Raw genomic sequence first — 20,713 nt, 5'->3', positions numbered from 1 at the left:
CAGATAATACTTCACAGACTTCAAAGTGCAAATAGTTCCCTAGTGAAATAGTGTTATCTTCCTGTTCCCTAGTAACAGCGATATTATGAGCTGAATAGATGTCACTAAAATGCTTAATCCAACCCTCATCAGGAATATTAGTTTCTAAGGGGGAGTTATCTTCCCCTGTGAATAAAGGTTGGTTGACAATCCTCCAGAATTCTCCACTATTTTTTAAAATGGCTTGGTCAGTGAGTTGAGTCCAAGCTTCATCTTTAAGCTGTTTTTTCCTTAATGCAATGGCCTTTTTGTAAAGTGCTCTACTGTTGCTAATGAGGTCACGATCTTTTGGAACGGTTTTCAGTGCATTAAGCAATGCAGAATGTGCTTTCGAGCAACTGTGATCAAACCATCTTTTAGGAGGTTTCGGCTTGGGATTACTAGTCACAGAAAGCCTGCCATTTATCTTATTACAAATGCTGCTAAATGCAAAGATCACTTCCCCATCGTTAGAGTCGCTAGATAAACACACTCCTACCTCCTCCTCAGCCTCTAAAAGAACTTCTTGAATGAAGGGTTCTGGGATTATACTATCCCATTTCAGTTTCCTTCCCTGGTCCTTAACTTTAAGCTTTTTTATCCCATAGCAAGAACCATGGTTGCGCCCCAAAAGATCGGACACTACAAGGTCCATGGAGACTGGGTTATGGTCGCTAAAAATGGAAATCACAGTTCTATACATTAAAACCTTGGATAAAAAACATGCAGAAATAAAAATATAATCAATAACAGAGTCAATGTCTGAGCCCTTAAAAGTAGGGGCCCTATTCCCCCCTCCCCACAGCTGGATTCATATAGGTTCCATCTAGCGAGAAAGTTTTCTAAACAGCCCCCCTGTCTGTTATGTTCAAGATGGACCGATATGCCATATGGAGGGGATTCTGAGTCATCGCAAACACACATAAGTGAGCAGGGATGTATATTAAAATCCCCCAAAAAAATGATTTCAAATGCTGTAACATCCTCACTATAGACTGACAGAAAATAGTCCAATCTACCAAGGCTATATGTAGTACAGTCGGCAGCATTGGAATTATAAAAATTAATAAATAAAATATTAGGAGATTCCACGCGAGACAATTCAACAATAAGACATTGCTCAGATCCTGAGTCCCTTTTCTTAAGGCTACCTTTAATATCTAATTTGAAGAGGCTTAACAGTCCTCCCCTCGCTCTTCCTGCCGTGCTAGTCACGGCAGGAATACAAAAATAACTGTAGCCATCAGGAGAAAAACAAGAATTTGTGTCCCAGGTTTCCTGCAGAGCAATGATATCAAACCTAGTTATAAAAGCCAACCAAGGTGCATTACCTACTTTGGACTTTATACCAGCTATATTCCAAGTAAGTATACTGAAGGCTGACGCGCTATTCTCTATCTGGCTAGAATGATCTGACACACTATTCTCTATCTGGCTAGAGTGATCTAACAAGAGTCAGTCATTATGATCCAGAAAGGATAAGGGTGCAAATCAATTAGACAATAACAGGGGTTGGGCAAAAGGATTCTGATATACTATGGGGGCGGATTGGTTTACAGTATTCCGCTGTTGTTCCCAGCCCCTTCTATAGTTTGAGTCAGAATTAATATTAATATCCCATCCGAAGGCTGGTGTTTTAGGGTAGGTGACATTCTGCTGTTCACCATAAAAGAACTTCAATGTTAATGGTACAACAGAACCCTGCCTACGTTGGGGTGGGAGTAAGTTAATAAGAATGTTAGGCAACACGCCTGGATGTAAGAAACTTACTGCCACGCAATCCCCCTTAAATTTTTTAGGGCGATTACCTAGCCATGACACCCTTTTAACAGTTTTGATCTCTTGAGCCAGCAATTGACCCCCCCCTGGAGCTAACCTGATGTTAGTAGTGAGCCACTGTAAGGCTTTGTTAGACAGAGAGGAAGGGGATTCTTCAGTGCCGGCTTCTAAGGGTGGAACATTCGCCAATACCAAAACAACAGGGGACGCTTCAACTATAAATTGAAGAGGGCCAGTTAACTGAGCATGTACAGGGGGTATCTCAACCGTTAGCGGACCATCCCCTCTATTAGTATTGGGAGCTATAAGTTTTGGGTCAGGTGGCTGAGATGGTAGGTTATTTGGTGCATCATCCGTATTCTGCCTCTCCTGATCATCTATTCCTCTGCTATTTTCATCCAGGTTTGCTACCAACGTCGTAACGTTAACAACTCCCTCTGTTAATTTGTTCAACTGCCCTCCCAGCTTTTTGACTTCAGATTGTAATTTATCGATTTTAGAGAGTAACGGTTTAACAATGGATTTGATTTTGCTATCTATTAAGTCAGCAAATCTTACAAACAAGTCCTCATCATGACAGACATTAATCTCAGCACTTCCCCCTTCAGCTTCCTTTGGGTTTGCCTTTGGAATGTTTACCCTCTTCCTCCTAGCCCCAGATCTTAGTCCCCCCCGTCTAGGTGGATTTTTATTTTTCACAGTGGCTAATCGTGAAGTTTGATCAGTGGTGGAAATATCTTCATCCGTGAGGTCAACACGATTATCTTGTTTCATATCACTGTCAGAGTTATTTCCATGCTCCACGATAAAGACCTCGGGACCAGACAGCATATTATCGTTTAGAGGGCCAGATTCCTGTATAATCGGACAATTTGAAGAGGCATCAAAGAAAGTCTGAAGGGACACTGCGTCTTCAGGTGAGGGGGATGAAGATGGCGACAAACGGTGTAAGTCAGGTGAGAGACTCAAACCCAGCGATTCTCTCCTCTGTAAGTTAATTTTTTTCACTGTTTGCACCAAATAATTTTCCATTGTGTTAGCAGGTTGTGCGAGTGGTGCTGGACCCTTTTTGGGCATACTGATGGTAGCTAACAGGGAACCAGTACCCCTCAGGCTACAACAAAATATATATTACAACAGTACAGTCTTACTTGAGCAGTAGAATGCCTCGCAAACCTTACGCAGGGTTTCTGGCCATGCCCTGCCTCCTCGTGCCGATGAGGGCCGTAGAGGGCCCGCCCTTTGCCCGGGCTTCGCCCCGGGCGTCCCGCTCGCGTCCCGCGACGCGGGGGTGCTCCTCCTTTTCAGCACCTCTGTTTGCGCTCCCTGTGCGCTGCCGCGTCACTCAGACGCGCCGCCGCGGTGCCCGCCGGGATTTGGAGTCTCCCGGAGCGGCGGCGCGGAGTCAGCTGTCCCTTGACTCTTGGCGGTGGCGGCGGCGTGGGCAATGGCCTCTGCCTTCCTCTGGCGTTCAGGAGGTGAGTGAATATGGCTCTCGGCGGTGGCGGCGGTTTGTAAATGGTCTCCCCCGCTCTGCCGGGGTGCTCCTCCTTTTCAGCGCCTCTGTTTGCGCTCCCTGTGCGCTGCCGCGTCACTCAGACGCGCCGCCGCGGTGCACGCCGGGATTTGGAGTCTCACGGAGCGGCGGCGCGGAGTCAGCTGTCCCTTGACTCTTGGCGGTGGCGGCGGCGTGGGCAATGGCCTCTGCCTTCCTCTGGCGTTCAGGAGGTGAGTGAATATGACTCTCGGCGGTGGCGGCGGTTTGTAAGTGTACAGTACAACAGGCATCTCTCCTGCAGACAAGGCTCTCCAGCTGTCCAGTGTACAGTACAACAGGCATCTCTCCTGCAGACAAGGCTCCCTAGCTGTCCAGTGTACAGTACAACAGGCATCTCTCCTGCAGACAAGGCTCTCCAGCTGTCCAGTGTACAGTACAACAGGCATCTCCTGCAGGCAAGGATAACACTTGTAAAGCACACTAATACCGCAGTGTGTCAAGGCGCTATAGTATGTTATGTTATGTTATGTTAAAATGTATTTGTATAGCGCACGGCTACTCTAAAAGAGTGTCCCGGCGCTTTCCACAGTCAGCTACAGTGTAAAACCATAACATGAATAACAGATCCCGGAAGCAGGAAGAAAGAAAGATCCACCTAAACAGAAAGATTAAAAAGCCAAGTTTTCAGGTTCCTTCTAAATTGAAGCAGATTGGAAGTGCTGCGAAGTGCCAAAGGAAGCGAGTTCCACAACTTGGAGGCCTTGAGGCTAAAAGAGCGCCCCCCCGTACGGGCCTTCCTCACCCGTGGGACCACCACAGTAAAAAGGGATTCAGAGCGCAGAGAGCGTGCAGGACGATAAAAGGCCAATCTCTTCTGCAAATATCCCGCACCTGACCCAAAGAGAGCTTTGTGTACCAGCGTCAGGGATTTAAACATAATCCGTTTCCGGATTGGCAACCAATGCAGCGTCTGCAGCAGCCCAGAGGCCCGTGTTCGTCTATGCAGACCAAAGATCGCACGGGCTGCGGAGTTCTGTGCCACCTGCAGGCGCTGGACCAGATAGTCCGGTAGGCCTAAAAAGAGGGCATTGGCATAATCCAGCCTGGATCCGATTAGCGCCTGCACTGTGATCCGTCTGTGCTCCGCAGATAGTAAAGGAAGAAACTTGCGGAGCATTTTTAGAACACCGAAGCAAGTGCCGGACAGGCCGAGAACATGCGCTCTCAGAGAGAGCTTGTTGTCAAGCCTAACACCGAGGTTCTTGGCAACCTGGGAGGACTGCGCCGGAGGGCACATTGCGGCCGGCCACCACTGCCGCCATTCGGGATCGATGTCACAGCCGAAGAATAAAACCTCCGACTTGCTGGAGTTGGCCTTCAGGCTATTACGCTGGAACCAGCCGAAGACCATATCCAGACAGTCCCGAATTCTCTCCCCATCAAATGGCTGAGCTTTGCCACAAGTGAAGAGGAGTTGCGTGTCGTCGGCGTAGGACACGATCTGGGCTCCATAGGCCTCCACCGCAGCCGCCAGAGGGGACATAAAGATGTTGAACAATGTCGGGCTCAACACAGATCCCTGTGGAACCCCAACTCCCAATGGCGGCATCTCGGCAGAGCTCTGGGAAACCCAGACCGTCTGGCGGCGGTCTTCCAGAAAAGATGTAAACCATCTGAACACCGTCCCTCTTAGGCCGATGGCATAAAGCCTGGCGAGAAGCGTCTCATGAGGGACGGTGTCGAAGGCCGCCGACAGGCCCAACATGACTAACATGGCCTTGCCACCCACATCCAAGGTCTCCCTGATGATCTCAGAGACCTCCACCAACGCTGTTTCCGTACTGAAATTCGGACGGAAACCGGATTGGGATGGATGGAGCAAATTGTTGGTTTCGAGAAAACTCGACAAGACACCATGGACATGTTTCTCCGTGATCTTAGCCAAAGCCGGGAGAGGTGAAATTGGCCTATAATTGGCCAATACCTCGGCATCAAGACCAGGCTTTTTCAGGAGGGGGATCACCATCGCCCTTTTCCAGGTGCGAGGAACAATCCCCTCCCGCAAGGAGGCGTTGAGGATCGGGTTGACCAAGGGATAGTATGGTATAAGGGTGGATTATGGTACATGTACCAGCTACTCCTTGACGGGTCTCCCAGACATCTTCAGTGAAAATAACCTCAATGATTCGGATCACTGGAAATGTTGTCAGATAATGCATTGCTTACAGTCATATAGGGCCACTGACGCCCCCATTCTGCAGTGTCTCAAGACATGGTCTCCACCATGGAGTGTTCTCAGGACCGCGTTACCTATTACTGATCTTTTCTCAGTGTCTAATCAATGGGCATTCAGACTCCACTGGAAGATCGTTACGACGGGACCCAGATGATCAGACATCCTTACTAGGGGACCATGAAATAGTCAGGGATGGCCTTCTTGATCATGCTAAGTTCCTGGAGACACACCGCTGATGAAATATATTAGGCCAGTCCAGCTTGCAGCCCCATTGAGGGCAGTCTTGACAATTTCTTTTTTTTTTTTGTCAACTCTTTTTATTGGCATTTTGTAATAAACATTTCCACAGTTCACAATGGTCGCTTTTTTAGATAGTGTTTACAATTATAGTTGCAAGCACCCCAGTACTCCAGCATCGGTACACTAACAACAGAGGGCAGTCTTGACTAATATAAATGTATCTACCTAGTCCATATTTTACCAGTTCTGCACACTTAAACCATTGTACATGAAATTGCTTGTTAAATCCCCAAATTGAGCCACAAAAGCTCCGTGCCCACGGCGGCTGGTGGACTGCACGCCAGCGGACCATACACTCTGATAAATGTCTAGTATATATCTTGTATTATGTCTCTGGCCCTTTCCTCACGACTCAAGAGGACAACTGAGATCAAGATGCCTGCTAGCAGGTCAGGGTACGACTCATACTGACCTATAGTTACGGGTGGTTGACCCGTCATGCGTAGCAGCCATTCTGTTTGACTCTCTACTTTGGGACCATCATGGGTACAAGCAGGGCTGTGTTACTATATCCTATCCCGAGATGATTCCTAGATGATCCAGGGCCGCACTGATACTACTGTTTAGCTTTTTAAAATATTTGAGCTTCGTGTATGTACAGTGCCCTTCTCCACCGCTTCTGGGAACCTGCCAATGATGACAACCTCTTCTTCCACTCCAATGTTAGCAACAAAGCTGGACATCACCAACAAGTAATAGCAAAATCTCCACCGTAGAGCCTCTCTGTCCGCAAACACAGGTGGCCATGGGCTTCCTCAAACTCAAGGGTTCTGCGTCAAATCCATATGTGCCATCAACCGCCCACCATTCAAAATCCCTGCAGCCATGTTCAGTAATCCTTCCCAGCCTCAACTGGGGATTTCTAAACAGGTCAGTGCGCCTAGCAGGAGAGGATGGTGCGGAGACGACCAACCACAACGCGACCCTCCTCTCGCAGGACTGAATGCAAGTACTCATTGCAGGTGCCTGGACTGACCTGATCAATGCAGAATATTCCCACCTGTGGCCAGGAACCCCAGAACACTACTTTTATTAATTAGGTTTTATGATTCACTTTTTGATTTCGAATAAAGCTTATTTTGATTGATTAATAAGTAAAAATCTTCATCCATATCTTGAATTGGAGGTGAAACGCTGCCATTTTCCATACAGCAGGTGCAGCCTCCATAGAAGAAACAGTATAGCATTCTTCTCTCTGGTAATAACCACATTTCAACAATACTAAAGGCAGCATTCTAGCATCTAGCAAAAGACTGTACGGCGGTGTTTATCTGACCTTGCAAACCCTTCATGACAGACAGAAAGGAGAAGGAGAAGGGGCCTGTCAGGATCAAAGTGCACAGAGATAAAGAAAAACAAGCACTGCTCCTTCAGGGAGCAGCAGGCTCCATCTCCCAGTCTGCTCTGTGCTTGCATCCAGCTCACAGCCTCAGTCCTGCATGAAGAACATACACAAACGTTTAAATGAATAGAAATGTAGGGGCATATTATCAAGGGGGTTTATCTCCGCTTTTTTGGCTTTAAAAGCCAAGAAAGCGGAGATAAAAATATCTCCCTATTACCTAGCTGTCGGTAACACCAGTTGGCAACAGCTTGTAGGAGATAGCGACGATCTTGGGCCCCGCTTTGCATGTCAGTGATATTTATCACTAATGACATGCAAAGTGGGCGTGCCAAGATGTTAGCGACTGGAAACAGTCGCTAACATCGCTATCTTCTATTACCAACTGTTGGAGATATTCGCGCTAAGCGCGATTATCTCCAAAAGCTAACACCTGCCCTGAGCAGTTCTTAGCCATGTTATCCAATGGGAGGTGGAGAACATGGCTAAGAGCATTAGCTCGGTAATGCATGAATATCGCTGACTTTTCAGCGATATTCATGCATTTCGGCCGATTTTTATCGCTTAGGAGATAAACCTTGATAATAGCAAGGTTCCTAAGCGATAAAAATCGCCGCAGCTCGGCGATAAAAATATTGCCGCTAAACCAACATAGCGATAATTATCGCTAGTTGTTGGTAATATGTCCCATAATTTGTTGTTGTAATAATTGACAACCGTAGAGAGAGGGTTGTTTATGGCGTCAGTGGAGATACCGACATTGTAAAACCTTGAATATAAGTAACATTTCTTTGAGTGTTTCAGGCTCTTCACACAGTCCCTTTTCCTTCATGGCTGCCCTTGTCATGCAGAGGTTTACAAGGTCAAATCTACACACTTTAGCACAATTTCTTTGCCAGATGTTGAAATGTTGCCTCTTGTGTTGTTTAAATGTGATTATTATCAGAGAGAAAATGTCGGAAGAAAGACTCCAGTTTCTTCTATGGAGGCAGCACCTGCGTTGGTAAAATGGCAGCTTTTCACCTTTGATTCAAGATATAGAGGGTGAATTTTAGTTTATACAAACGTGTTCCAGGGTCACCGCAGACAGGCAGGAAGATTCACCTTTCATGACTATCATTTAAGATCCTACAATATAGAAGGTCAGTAACAAATTGAACACAAACACTGGGGGGCAGATTTACAAGGCCCTTCCGCCACTTTTGCGTCATTTTTAACATGGGAAAAGTGACGCAAAAGTGGCTCAAGGGGCTTGTAATAAGCCTCTGGATTTGCCTAACTTTGCTGCAGGCTTTTCATTCACAAAGAGGAGACAAACATTTCGGGAAAATCTCCCAACTTATGGAAACTTGAAGTTTGCTGCACAAATTATTGCCAGGTTTGAAAATCAGCTTTTGCTTAAAGGTAGTGACCTTAGATGGTGGCATGATGTAGACAGACTCTTGAACCAATGCTGGGTGCAACAGAAGCACAGCGCCCGTCTCCTTACCTGCTTGCCTCGCTTCCCTGGACGGCCGGTCGGTCCCCTGTGGCCTAGGACTCCCTCTTCGCCCTTTGGACCCATCTCACCCTGAAAAACAAGGAGAAGGCCCATGACTAGTGCAACTGGTAGACCATCGGATCATCCCACGTGCGCCACGCCCATTCACACTTCATTCTGGGACTTTAGGAGCTGGCTGTGGCTGTGCTCAGTGAAACAGGCTGAGGACCAACTCTTGCTGCCCACCTGACCAATCAAACCCTTTTCCTGAAATCTGTAACTGGGTTGTGCCCATGGTAGACTGTCGTATCACATTGCACGCGTGCTATCCAATCACACCTTAATCTTGGAACTTATGATCGAGTCAAGTACAATGGATCCGATTCAAAGAACAAATTTAAGACAAAATTCTAAACCTACTACTTTTGGTATTCACAGAAGGCATTTAGTAGTAGTAAAGTTAGGATTTTGTCTTAAGTCTGTCTTAAGTCTGTCTTGAGTCTGTCTTAAGTCTGTCTTAAGTCTGTCTTAAGTTTGTCTTAAGTCTGTCTTAAGTCTGTCTTAAGTTTGTCTTAAGTCAAACTTAAGACAAAATCCTAACTTTACTACTACTAAATGCCTTCAGTGAATACCAAAAGTAGTAAGTTTAGGATTTTGTCTTAAGTTAGTTCTGTGAATCAGCCCCAATGATACTCATGGGTCGCTAACTTGTACTGCATGAGCCCTGCCCAAATACACCTTTATCTGGGAATCCAGGATCCAGTCTGGAGAGGGGGGCGGTCATCAATTGTCGACCATCTCACACTGGTTCAAGTAGGCAAGCACAGAGTTTTCTTGGTCTCTGGGACGACATCATGCAAGAAAGCATGGGAGGAACGCTGCCTCCTCTGCATCCCTGGCCACACACATGTTTCGGGGACTCTGGGGCCAGACAGTATCAAGGGAGCAGAGCACGACTGATAAAAGAAATGCTATATATTGGCAAATCACGTAACAATATCCATAGAGGAATCAAACTGTAATGAACAGCGAGACGTGTTCTTCACTAACTTTTGAATTAACTGTTACCTAGTTATACATTATAAATACCCTTTTGTGGTTAAGTTCATTAAACTGAAAACGAAAGAGCTTGCAACAACCTGAAGGCAGTAGGGTTATCTATGTGAGCCTATGTTCCTTCCTTTCAGACAAATAAATATTAAACAAGGATAAATCCTTACTGTCCGAATATATTTCTGTCAAAACACCATTATTCCTTTTGTGTTCATTCACCACTTGATTAATCCATTTCACTCTTGATTGTAAGTTTTTATTGAAAAGGAAATGGACAGCCGACACATGTTTCGCCCTATGTGGCAGATGGAGCCAGGGCTTTCTCAAGGCTAAATGGGTTCAATGGTCTTGCGCTCAAGTCGCAATGATAAACATTTCAATACAATTTCAATCTGGGCATCCAATTTAAAAAAAGTCCTGGGTGGTCCTCAGATAAATCCGTATTAGCAGGGGTCCCTGAAGGCAGTGGTAGAGCGACTTGTAGGGAAAGTGTCCTGCCTGCTGACCACTAAACTGTAACTAGGCCTGTGAGAATCCTTTTCAGTCAGTCCTATCTTTTCAATCAGGAGCATGCAGGGAGAAGCAGCTCTGATATTCACATTAGAAGTGTGGATTTACAAGACCCAGCCTATTATGACTGAAAAATCAGGACTAGACGAAAGTCATCCTTCTAGGATGGAGCCAGTTCAAAGCTTTGCCAGACAGACCAGGGACTCTGAAAGGCCAGTAGGTCTGGGGCACAGACAGTCACTTGTCCTGGCATGTAAGTCACTCTGCCATGCCCAGGATTCCTGGGTATCTTCCGGTTTCCCTACAAACCTTTCTAGCCCGGAGGTGAAAAATATAACTAAGGCATTTCTTAACTGGGCAACTTTTCCAGGACAATATTCTAAAAAAAATAGTTTAAACTCGAATTTTATTTTTTCCCCCCAGAAAATCATTTAATTTTCAGAAATGTTTTCCATTATGAGAATCTCACTGGGAACAGCCCCAACAGTAGCTAAAGAAAGTTAGTGGGTCATATGTATTTCCCATGGACACAGAATGGGTAAAACAGTTTGATACATCTGGCGCAGTGTCTCCTACCCAGCGTTCAATAGATATTGATACTGTGAACCGCTCGCTGTCGGCAAACTGTAAGTCTGTTTCAACTTGGACCTCGCCTTCAAGGGGCATCAATCACCAGCCCCTGATGCATCAAAGGCGCCCATGTCCCTGTGAATTGAGCAACACAGAGAAACAACAAGAGCATGAATCCAATATTGACTGCACTATTGGAGAAGCGTGGCTCAGTGGTTAGAGGTGGCAGACCCGGAAGCTGAGATCGGCCGTGGACCAGGGTTCGATTCCCCGCCTCGGCGGGTCTCGGGCTCAAAAATTCCACAGACTCGACAATTCTCGCTCCGGTGCCTACTCGACTCACGGGGTCACACTCTGCGACTCTGGGCAATAGCTTGCTTAATCTCCACTACGGCCCCTCGCGGCGGGATGCCTGGCTTTCACCTTGTGGATACCCTGCCGGGGTATCTCACAGGGGAATACCAGGACGGGTTCCCTAAGCAAGCGCCTTGATACCTTCGGGTGATACGTGCGCTATATAAGTCGCAATACATTTACATTTACATTTACAATACGGTCTACACCAGTGGTTCTTAACCTGTTGACTTCTGTGGATCCCCACTTAATCAATACTGGAACCCAGGGACCCCCACTGAACCAACACTGGAATCAGGCGACCCCGCTGAATACCAACTGGAAGCCAGGGGCTCCGAAATTAGCATTTTCAATGATTTGAACTGAAAAAAAATACGGAAACAAGCTTGAACTTAACAAATACACAAATGATGAAATAGTAGCCCCAGCTGTTGATCTAGGTGCTCCAGTCGGAGTGTACCAACCAACACATCTTATAAGGTAGCTGGGCCTTTTGCCATGAAGAGCCTTAACCCTTTCTATGCTCGTGACGGAACCCAGCCGTCATGAGCCATGGGTGGCCTTTGAGCATGACGGCTGGGTTCCGTCACAACCACTCCACGATTGGAATGTCCAGCACCGGGCAGGCAAGGTATTAAAGAACATTACTACGGTCTTAAACTGTATCCGCTCTCTAACTGGGAGCCACTGTAAAGTTTTAAGATGCAGGGTCATATGGGACCTCGGTTTTAGGCAAAGAATTGACAAGCTGCAGCATTCTGCACCACCTGCAGACGTTGCAGGAGGGAGTATGACACTCCTCTAAGACACCCCTCTAAGACACCTGTCTAAGTCACCCCTATGCCAGGCCTATCAGGTCCCAAGGCATGGTGCAACATATTTCATGGGCAGTATTGCTATTTTACATGTTCTAATAGTAAAAAAAAATCAAAACTGTCATTTTTACTGTGGAAAAGCTTGGTCGTCCAATTGGCGAGTACAGAGTTCCACCCTGACCCCTCAGCTGTGCTAACTCTGGAACGGTGCAACCAAAATGGGTAATCCAAGGTGTCAAACAGCTTGTGTCATTAAGCCCAACTTGATTCTCAAGCCTAAATTAACGTAACAAGTTGCAGTGTGCAACTTCAGCAAAGTTACCACTTTCTTGCCTTTAGTCCCTTGTCCGCACATCGGTTGCATATGCAGTCCTGTCACTGAGACAGCTTTCTGCCCTCCTAGAGAGACGTGCTAAAGATCCCAGGGATGGATACAACAGGGTCCTGCTCTGGAAGCTGGTGTCACCTCCCTCCTGCAGAAACCAACTTAGGTGTTGGCCATAAAGGTGAGCTTCAAAGAAGAAGCCGCCTGAAGGGCAAATGGTTAACACTTCGGAGAGGGGCTGCTCCCTTGTTCAGGCAGACAGGCTGGCACTAGGAACAGGAGAGGGGAAACCAGTAGCCAAACTCGTTTTGCAGGGGCATGTAGCCCCCTTGGTAGCCACACCTGTCTGTAGGGCTGAAGAGTGGCACACGCCGGGAGAGGAGTTCTGCCATATTGGAGGTGGGCAGAATGGTGCTTTCTGGGATGCCCAGATGCCATACTTCATAGGAACTGGTCATCAGGTGGGACGGAACTTGTTAGCCCATGGGCTACCAACTGCATCCTGCCTGAGGGCATTTTATGAGCATAAGTAGGGCACCACTGCACCCCGAACTAGGATCTCAGCTGGACTGGAAGAAGGACCGAGGAAGAACTTCCCTGCTACACGGTAGAACCAGGAAAGAGAAGCTGCATCGTCATGGACTGCAGCTGCCGCACCTGTTGTCTAGCAAAGGAGATAGACTGTGACTGCTGTGTACTGCCCAAGGCCAAAGCCAAAAGACTCCAAAGGCCAGCCGACTGGCCTCCTGTTCGCAGCACAGGGACACATCAGGTGATGAAGCTTGATATTGCAAGTTGGTTGCCCAAAGTCTTTAAACCACCGCCAAATGCGACTGAGCAGCATAAGCGACCAGGACCCGACGCACAAAGGTGCACCCGTGTTTGCTGAACCCAGGAGTGTTGTTGGAGCTCAGCTGGGACCTCCAGAGGACAAATTGAAAACCCAGGAAGGATGGGCCTGTGGCCGTGATACTGGGTGATTAGCGGTCGAGTGGCGACTGGACGTCTGCCAGCACCAAGAGGACCTTGAGGGACGTTGCTGTGACCAGGACTGCCTGACCACCTTCGCAGACCAAAGAGTAGTCGCAGCAAGACCCCATCGACTCCAGTACATCCACAGCATCACTGAGCATCTTTAGCATCCTTCATCCCTTTCATCAGGACCACTCCCATAGGAAAGCCGCCATGCAACGGATAAAAGTGCCTGGAACTGACTAAAGACTGCTTCACCTGCTGAAGTATCTGTTTCTGAGGACATTGCTGGTCCCCTGATTGGCTCCCCACTGGAGCTGGTTTTGTAAGGTGACTCCAAGTGACAGTCTTATGTCTAGCCTAAGCGTTTTAATGAAAACATTTCTAAGTTTCAAATTAGTTGAATTTCCCAATGTGTTTTTTGCAGTTGATTGAAATGCTTTGAATTACTATACCTTGTAAATTCCATATCTCTGGAACCCTCTGGTGGATCTTTTCCATCCAGGTGTCTAAAAATACATGCAAATACGGTCTAATTTTATAAATTGGCGTCAGATTTCTTTGGCGTTGTGTTGATTTCTTGTTCAATTGTTTTGGTGCTGTTTAAATGCTTTACCCCTGTTCTTTTGTGTAAGGCTTACTGCTCACAGCTACCCAGGGTTGAGCTGAAAGCTTGACAAACGAAACCTAAGGGTCCTAAAGGGATTCATAAGTGTATTACATGGAGAGATCATACAATCACACCATATAATATACCCCATTTCCATACAAGGTTTCACTGGTGAATTCAAGCAGCTTTCTGAGGGGCACAGACCACATCTGTGTTTATGAGGGAGCAGGGATTGCCTTCAAGCATTATCAGTGCATGCACCCTGCAAACAGTCAATGCAAGTCTCCGGCTGGGCTGTTCCTACATCCATCAAAACCCAGTGGTCTATCTCACTGCATTTGTGCCAGCTGGGGCTACAACAGCCAGTGGTTTAAGTTTCCTCACAATAATCAGTTCAATTTATCAGTTCAGTGTTGGTTATTTTGATGGTTAAGTTGGCATTGTTAGTATTCAGATCAGCATTACTAAGAAGCGTGTTAAAGATCAGATTGATGGTAGACTGGCTTGGGGTGTTATCGATCAACTTGGTGAAAGCGATCGGCTTGACTTCAAGTCAGTTTGGTGCTGTTAATGATCTGTATGGTCTCTGTGATCAGTTGTGTACAGTTCATGATCTTTTTTTCTAATACCTCGGCAGTATATATTAAATAGATTTTACAAAACTTGCAGGATACGCCATTTCGGCCATGTTTTATCAGTTTTCAAGGTAAAAATCCCTCCCTCACTAATATATGCTGCCGAGGTATTAGATATGATTTATTGGCTCTCCTTTGATAAGGCAGTAGGATGAATCTTGCGTCAAATTTGTGATTTAAATTCTTTGTCCGCTTCACATGTACTACGTCTCGAATTTGGTTTAGTTTCGTCTTTTGCTTTATCCTTGGCAGGGGCTCTGCGGTGGGGAAATTCCCTTTCCTGGGGGGAGGAGGGTACACTTAGGGCTGCCCTGAGAACAGAGATTTTTGACACATTAAAAGATCAATCAACGTTTTTTAGATCTTTTGTTGTTGCAAATGAAACATTTGGTCTTGGTTTGAACCCTGCTTCTCCTATGCCCAAGTCTGTTTTGAAACAGCTTTTAAAGAAGTCTATTCCCTTTATCTGTTTGGCTAGAGATGTCGCTTTAAGTCTGTCCAGGCCCAGGAATGAGGTGGTCAGTGGGAGTGCCTTGGGAAATAAACCACAGCCGTATCTATTTTGGAATATGCCTCATGGGGCTAGACGGCTGATACGCATACTGAGACTTAATTTGATGCCTCTAAGAGAAGTTACCGGTATCTGGGAAAAAATACCAAGAGAGAAAAGAATCTGTAAAATGTGCCATTCACAAATTCAAGATCTAAATCATGTTTTATTTGTATGTACAAAATTGCAAAGTGCTATTGAGTGTTCTTAAAGCCATTTTTTAATCAAGTTTAATATACACTCCGCCCAGGAAGCGCGATCTCTGGTTTTGTCTCCCCCAAATGAAATGGTTTGCCATAAGATATATCAATGTTTTAAAACATTTTTGTCTATTTATTAGGAAAAATATTTTTATAGTAGTTTTTTTCCAATCTTATATTATGTAAGCTGGTCGGATTCTTGATTGTCTTATGTATTTATTGTACTATTTGCACATTGTACAGTACGCCCGATATAAGAATTACCCTTGGGATGTGGCGCTGTATAAGAAAGAATTTTGTACTATATGTAAAGTTTGTCTCTTTTTTAAATTTATTGATGTGTTTTTGTGGACCTCCGTAGGAGTTCCAAACCAAAATAAACAAATTGAATTGAATAATGATCTTTTTGGTGGTTGTGTTATGTGGTTGTTTGGTGTTGTTAGTATGGTTGTTTTTGTGCTGTTAGTGGTTATGTTGACTGATCAGCATGGTATTGCTATTCATCAAATGGTATTATTGAGGAGTTCTCTGTTAGAGGTTAGTTTGGTTCAGTTTCCTTGGTGATGGTTCACAGTGGTTCTTGCTCACCTACCTTCTGTCCTAGCATCCCAGGAAGGCCCATGCTTCCCTGCAAAGAAGAGGAGGAGGTTACACAGAGTAGAAATGCATTACCGTTGTTGACAATCTGTCTCACTGAATGTCTGATAAGTTCCATGCAAGTTAGTGTACAGTAGTATTTATCCACAGTAAGTGTGAAGCTTTAGATGGTCCCTCATTCTTAAAATCAGTGATTTTCAGACACAGCAACATAAAGCATTGGACTTATATCATTACCATGAAAATATATTCCTAACTAACTTTGCTTATATTTTACATTTATAACACGTCAGGTGATTACACTGTAAAAGTAACCCAGGTGTGTTGGGTTCAAAACAAAACACTCAGCTACTAGGGCTCACTACCAAGCCAAGGTTTGAAGCACACTGAAGGAGAGCTAGTAATATTACTCTGAACACATCTTGGGTGTGACACTACACTCAGGGGCAGAATCATGCTCTAAATCAGTGATACTCAAAGTACGGCTCAGGGGCCGCATGCGGCCAGCCCTGCTGACGTTCACATGCGTCATGCTCAATGACTGCACTGGGTTACATTTACTTGAGAGCAAACTAACATTCAGCAATATATTAAATAAATGGCGAAGCGTTTATTTACAAGCTAACTGAAGTAAAAGAGAAGAAGTGAATAATGTATGCTGCAGCACATAACTTTAAAAAACAGATTAATTTTTTAAGACATCTTGCAGCAAACATTTAAACATCAGACAAATTCTCTTCGAAATGCAAAAAAGTGAATTTCATTAGCATGCAGAAGTGTTCCATCTTAGTACATCAAATTGTAACAGTGCATTCAGAAGTGATTGTGTAAAAGTGATAGTTTTCAAAAATGAACAAAGAAACATAAATGTCTACTCGCGCCCTACAACAATGCCAATAGTGAACTTAGAGGCTAGTCAGTTGTCATGTCGATCTCTCTGGGTGGCCTGGGTTGTTATTATACATGGACAGTGTTATAGTTTCTTAAATCAAACACAAGAGAAGCTTTTGTACAGGGCATATCCTGACCACATGTATTTGATGGTGCTCTGACATGTGATGATGAGGAAAAAGGAGGCAAAGTGAAATAAAACAATTCACAAGGGTCACTCAATTTAGCCAGGTGGGGAAGCCGGGATTGATTCTAGGAATTCTGGTTTCACATTGTGCAATTCAGTTTCATTCCAATCAATAATGAAGTTACTTCTTTTTAGGTCTCGCCTACACAGCGTTCAAGCGTTGCTTAGGAGGGATCTCTTGGCATCGCTCAGTACTTTTGTCAAACTCGTGCATGTTTTGCACTGTTCTCTCTTGCCACTCGTGCACCTTTGGCGTTTCCCATGCGGGAGTTAGCAGCAGCGCCATCTGTTAGCAATTATCGCGCCTCCCGCTGCTCGCTCCCGTAAGGTAAACACCAAATGTGCACGAGTGGCAAAAGACAACTGTTGGCGCATAGCTGTGTATCGCTTTAACTTTAGCAGCCGCGGGGCCGCGCTTGTCTTTTAGCACTTGTTTTTTCTTGCCTTCTCACAAGCTTAAACTATAATTATGTTTTTGTCATTTTCTAAAGGTGTTCCAGATAACATATGTCATCATTAAAGCTGCACAATTCCCCACGGCCTGGAAACTGGATTTTGGAGCGCTCTCTGGATGGCGTGAATTTCCACCCTTGTCAGTACTATGCCATCACAGACACGAATGCCTGACCTGCTACAATATTACCCCCGGCACTGGCCCCCCCTTCTACACGAAGGATGACAAAGTGATCTACACTTCGTATTACTCCAAGATCCACCCACTGGAAAATGGAGAGGTAAAGTGTGAAGCCGCGCTTCCGTGCTGCGCAGCCGTCCTGACAGCTCAGACAGATGATTGACACGCGTAATTGACAGGTTTTGGTAGTCTGACAGCAACTCTCCTCAGGCAGGCGGTGCCTGGTACTGAGAGAGATGCGGCAGGTCTGATGAGGAGCAGGGACCTATTAAGAGCTGAAAGGGAAACTTCAAATGGTTCCCAACTAAAAGTTTAGATGCAGAGTTTTAATTTGTTTAGTGAGGATTCCACCCGAGTAGTCACCAGACAAAGTGGTTTCAGTGTAACAGGAGTGCTTTAAACCAAACCTTGTAACACTGACAGCAGCAAGATGGAACAGTACAAAATATACACAAAAATATAGAGATGGCATTGCATTTGGTCATTATTGATGTACAAATGTAAAAATAAAATGTTACTGCAACTGCAGGCTTAGATGAAAATGTATGGCACTGTTTAAACTCTGAATAAAATTAATTGACATATCTTCTTATCAAAAACAGTTAAACATGGCCTCCTGCTTCCTGATGATAGAGCTTCTCAGCAGTTACCTGATCTCCCTTTGCGCCCGGGTCACCCCGTTCTCCCTTAATTCCCTAAAGAAAAGCAAAAGAAACAAAATGTTAGTTCACAACACAAAAATGTACTTTGCAGCACTTAATGAGGCGCTACTCACTGCTTCAATGCTGTAATGTCACAGGTGAGTCACTGGCTTTGAGGACTACAGTAAAAAGATGTACTTGTGCTTAGAAGCTGGGCACTAGAGCAGCTTCACCATGAATACCCCTTGATATACCGAGTACAGTTTCAGCAGACTGACATCCAAGCCCTAGTTTTACATGGCGTTCACTGAATATGGAGAAAATGGTCTAAAGCCAATCATTAGTTCCTAATAAAAGGTAGACGCCGGACAAGCCTATTGTGGATACATAGATATGGCAAAGAGAGTGACGTCTCTCAAAAATAAGACATCCAACCAATGATCAACCCACCAGAAACCGCTCCACAATGCACACCTTAAAAATAAATCCACAAATCAAGGATGAACACAGGCACATGAGAAGCAGGAACACTTAAAGGGCTTAAAAAGCTTGCAGCCAAGATAAAACAAGTAACTTACCTGTAGCTGTGATTCTCCAGCCTTGGTATCTTTCCTAGATTTACATGCGGCCCACCCCCTTCCCTGAATAGACACTCATCCCAAGCACTGCATGTATCTTTATATAGTTCCACTCTTGTGCAAAGAAATATGAGGTGTGAAGAGATCTGGGTAAAGAGCACTTTGTCACCTCATTGGCTGGAGTTTGGTCCCTTTAGAATGAGGTGGATGTGCTAACAAAGTGGCAAATGTCTATGGCCTTTTCAGTTGTCAGAAGAAATTCGTCACCTGTTACTCCAGCTCTCCAACATGGATATCTTTTATATATTCACATGCTTTCTATCATTTCCCGTCATCAGGCCTGGAACCCCGGTATATTAAGCCAGCAGTATACTGCGTAAAATGGCCATAGGCCTGAAACGTCATTGTACATTAAGAAGCATATCCACCTAATTTAAAAGCACCCTGCACTTCAGCCGATGAGGTGGAAACTTAAGCTCTCCTACTCCCCCTAGAGACCACAATAGCACAGATTTCAAAGCACAGGTGTGTGAATAATATTAGGTGACCCTCTGACTGGGAGCAGGGAGGGTTGCATATAAATATCTAAAAGTTATCAATGTTGGAGAACTGGAGTTACAGGTAAGTAACTAATTCCTTCACCAACATCGGATCTTTTATATATTCACATGTTTGAATCAGAATAGTAAGCAGTAAACATTATAATACATAAACAAGGCAGGAAACAGGCTCACTTTTACCAAAACAGGTTTTTCTGGACTGGCTATCGCACAGCTGTGCAAGCTTCTGCATCCACGTCTGGGCAGTAGTGCTTTGTGAATGTGTGCCAGCTCTTCCAGGTAGCTGCACAGCAGATGTCTTTCAAGGGCACCCCAGCATGGCGTGACACGTGGATGATAACCATTACCCCTGCATCATATGCAGAAACGCTTTCACTTGGCGGTGTAGGTCTTTTTGGTTGCTGGAGCTCGTGCTTGTGTCAAAATATTTCTACAGACTTTAAGTGGATCCAAATGACCAACCTCTAGGTGGGCAGGTATCATGCTGTCAAGTTCTGCAATTTGGGATCGTGAAGACAAATCTCTCCATGATGTCTAGAAAGAATCCCGGGATGCACCTTCAGAACAATGGCAGGACATGTTAATAACTAGAGTAGTTTGCTGCACCAAGATTGGTGTGGCCAAGTCTGAGCAATGAGGATCAGAGTGCAATGATCTATCTTTGCCTTCGTTCAACACCCTGGTGATCAGAGGAAAAGGATAAGCAAAGATTTTGGACCAACTGATCGAAAGTGCATTGATCACTGTTCCTGGGTGCCAAAATTCGCTTCTAAATCACAGGCATTTGCTGTTGATCAGAGTCACAACCAGATCGATTGTGGCATGACCCCGCTAACAATTTGTCTTATCCACTTGTCCTATGTTATTTGTTGCCACACCAAAGGAAAATTACCCCTCCCAACCTTTGAGTGCTGGACGGAACAGGGGCAAAGGTGGAGACCCAAGCTCGCTTCTGATTGTCAATGTTACGTACTTGTGAGGAATTTTTCTTTCTCACAGCAGATCTTACATAAAGTCGTCTTTGATTCTGATTGTAGAAGTGTCCCTGACTGCATGTGATTTGTCTTTGAGAGTAGCATGTGCGTCCCTGCCCTTCATATTGGTTAAATCCAACTCTGAAATTTTCATATCTTCAGAGCCATGAAAAATAGATGTTCCAAATCTATGGTATTGTAAAAGTCCCAATGCTTTTGCAGTGTTACTGTCAGTTTTAAGACTTTGTACAGCCTCATCAACATGCTTGTTGGCTGAAACCTGTGTTTGAGACGGCCATTGCTGCATCAATAATGTAGGATGAGGTTAACTGTCCTTCTTTAAGGATAACTCGTACCATTTTCTTCTTACCCTCAGGTATAAGTTCTCATAAAACAGCAATGTC

The 20,713-nt window shown here is 45.1% G+C and overlaps 1 protein-coding gene across 1 annotated transcript in view; it reads right to left on the bottom strand.

Annotated features, from left to right (window-relative positions):
* COLQ (collagen like tail subunit of asymmetric acetylcholinesterase) overlaps positions 1 to 20,713 on the bottom strand; it is a 452,986-nt gene that overhangs the window by 191,974 nt on the left and 240,299 nt on the right. The window contains 3 exon segments of the mRNA XM_078662856.1: positions 8,663 to 8,743; positions 15,840 to 15,875; positions 18,207 to 18,251. Of these exon segments, the coding sequence (XP_078518982.1) occupies positions 8,663 to 8,743; positions 15,840 to 15,875; positions 18,207 to 18,251 (162 nt within the window).

Source organism: Lissotriton helveticus, chromosome 10, assembly GCF_964261635.1.
Source record: "Lissotriton helveticus chromosome 10, aLisHel1.1, whole genome shotgun sequence".
NCBI classification, from domain to species: Eukaryota; Metazoa; Chordata; class Amphibia; order Caudata; family Salamandridae; genus Lissotriton; species Lissotriton helveticus.
Note: the sequence above shows the minus strand (reverse complement) of the source record. Positions and strands in the feature narration are given on the sequence as shown.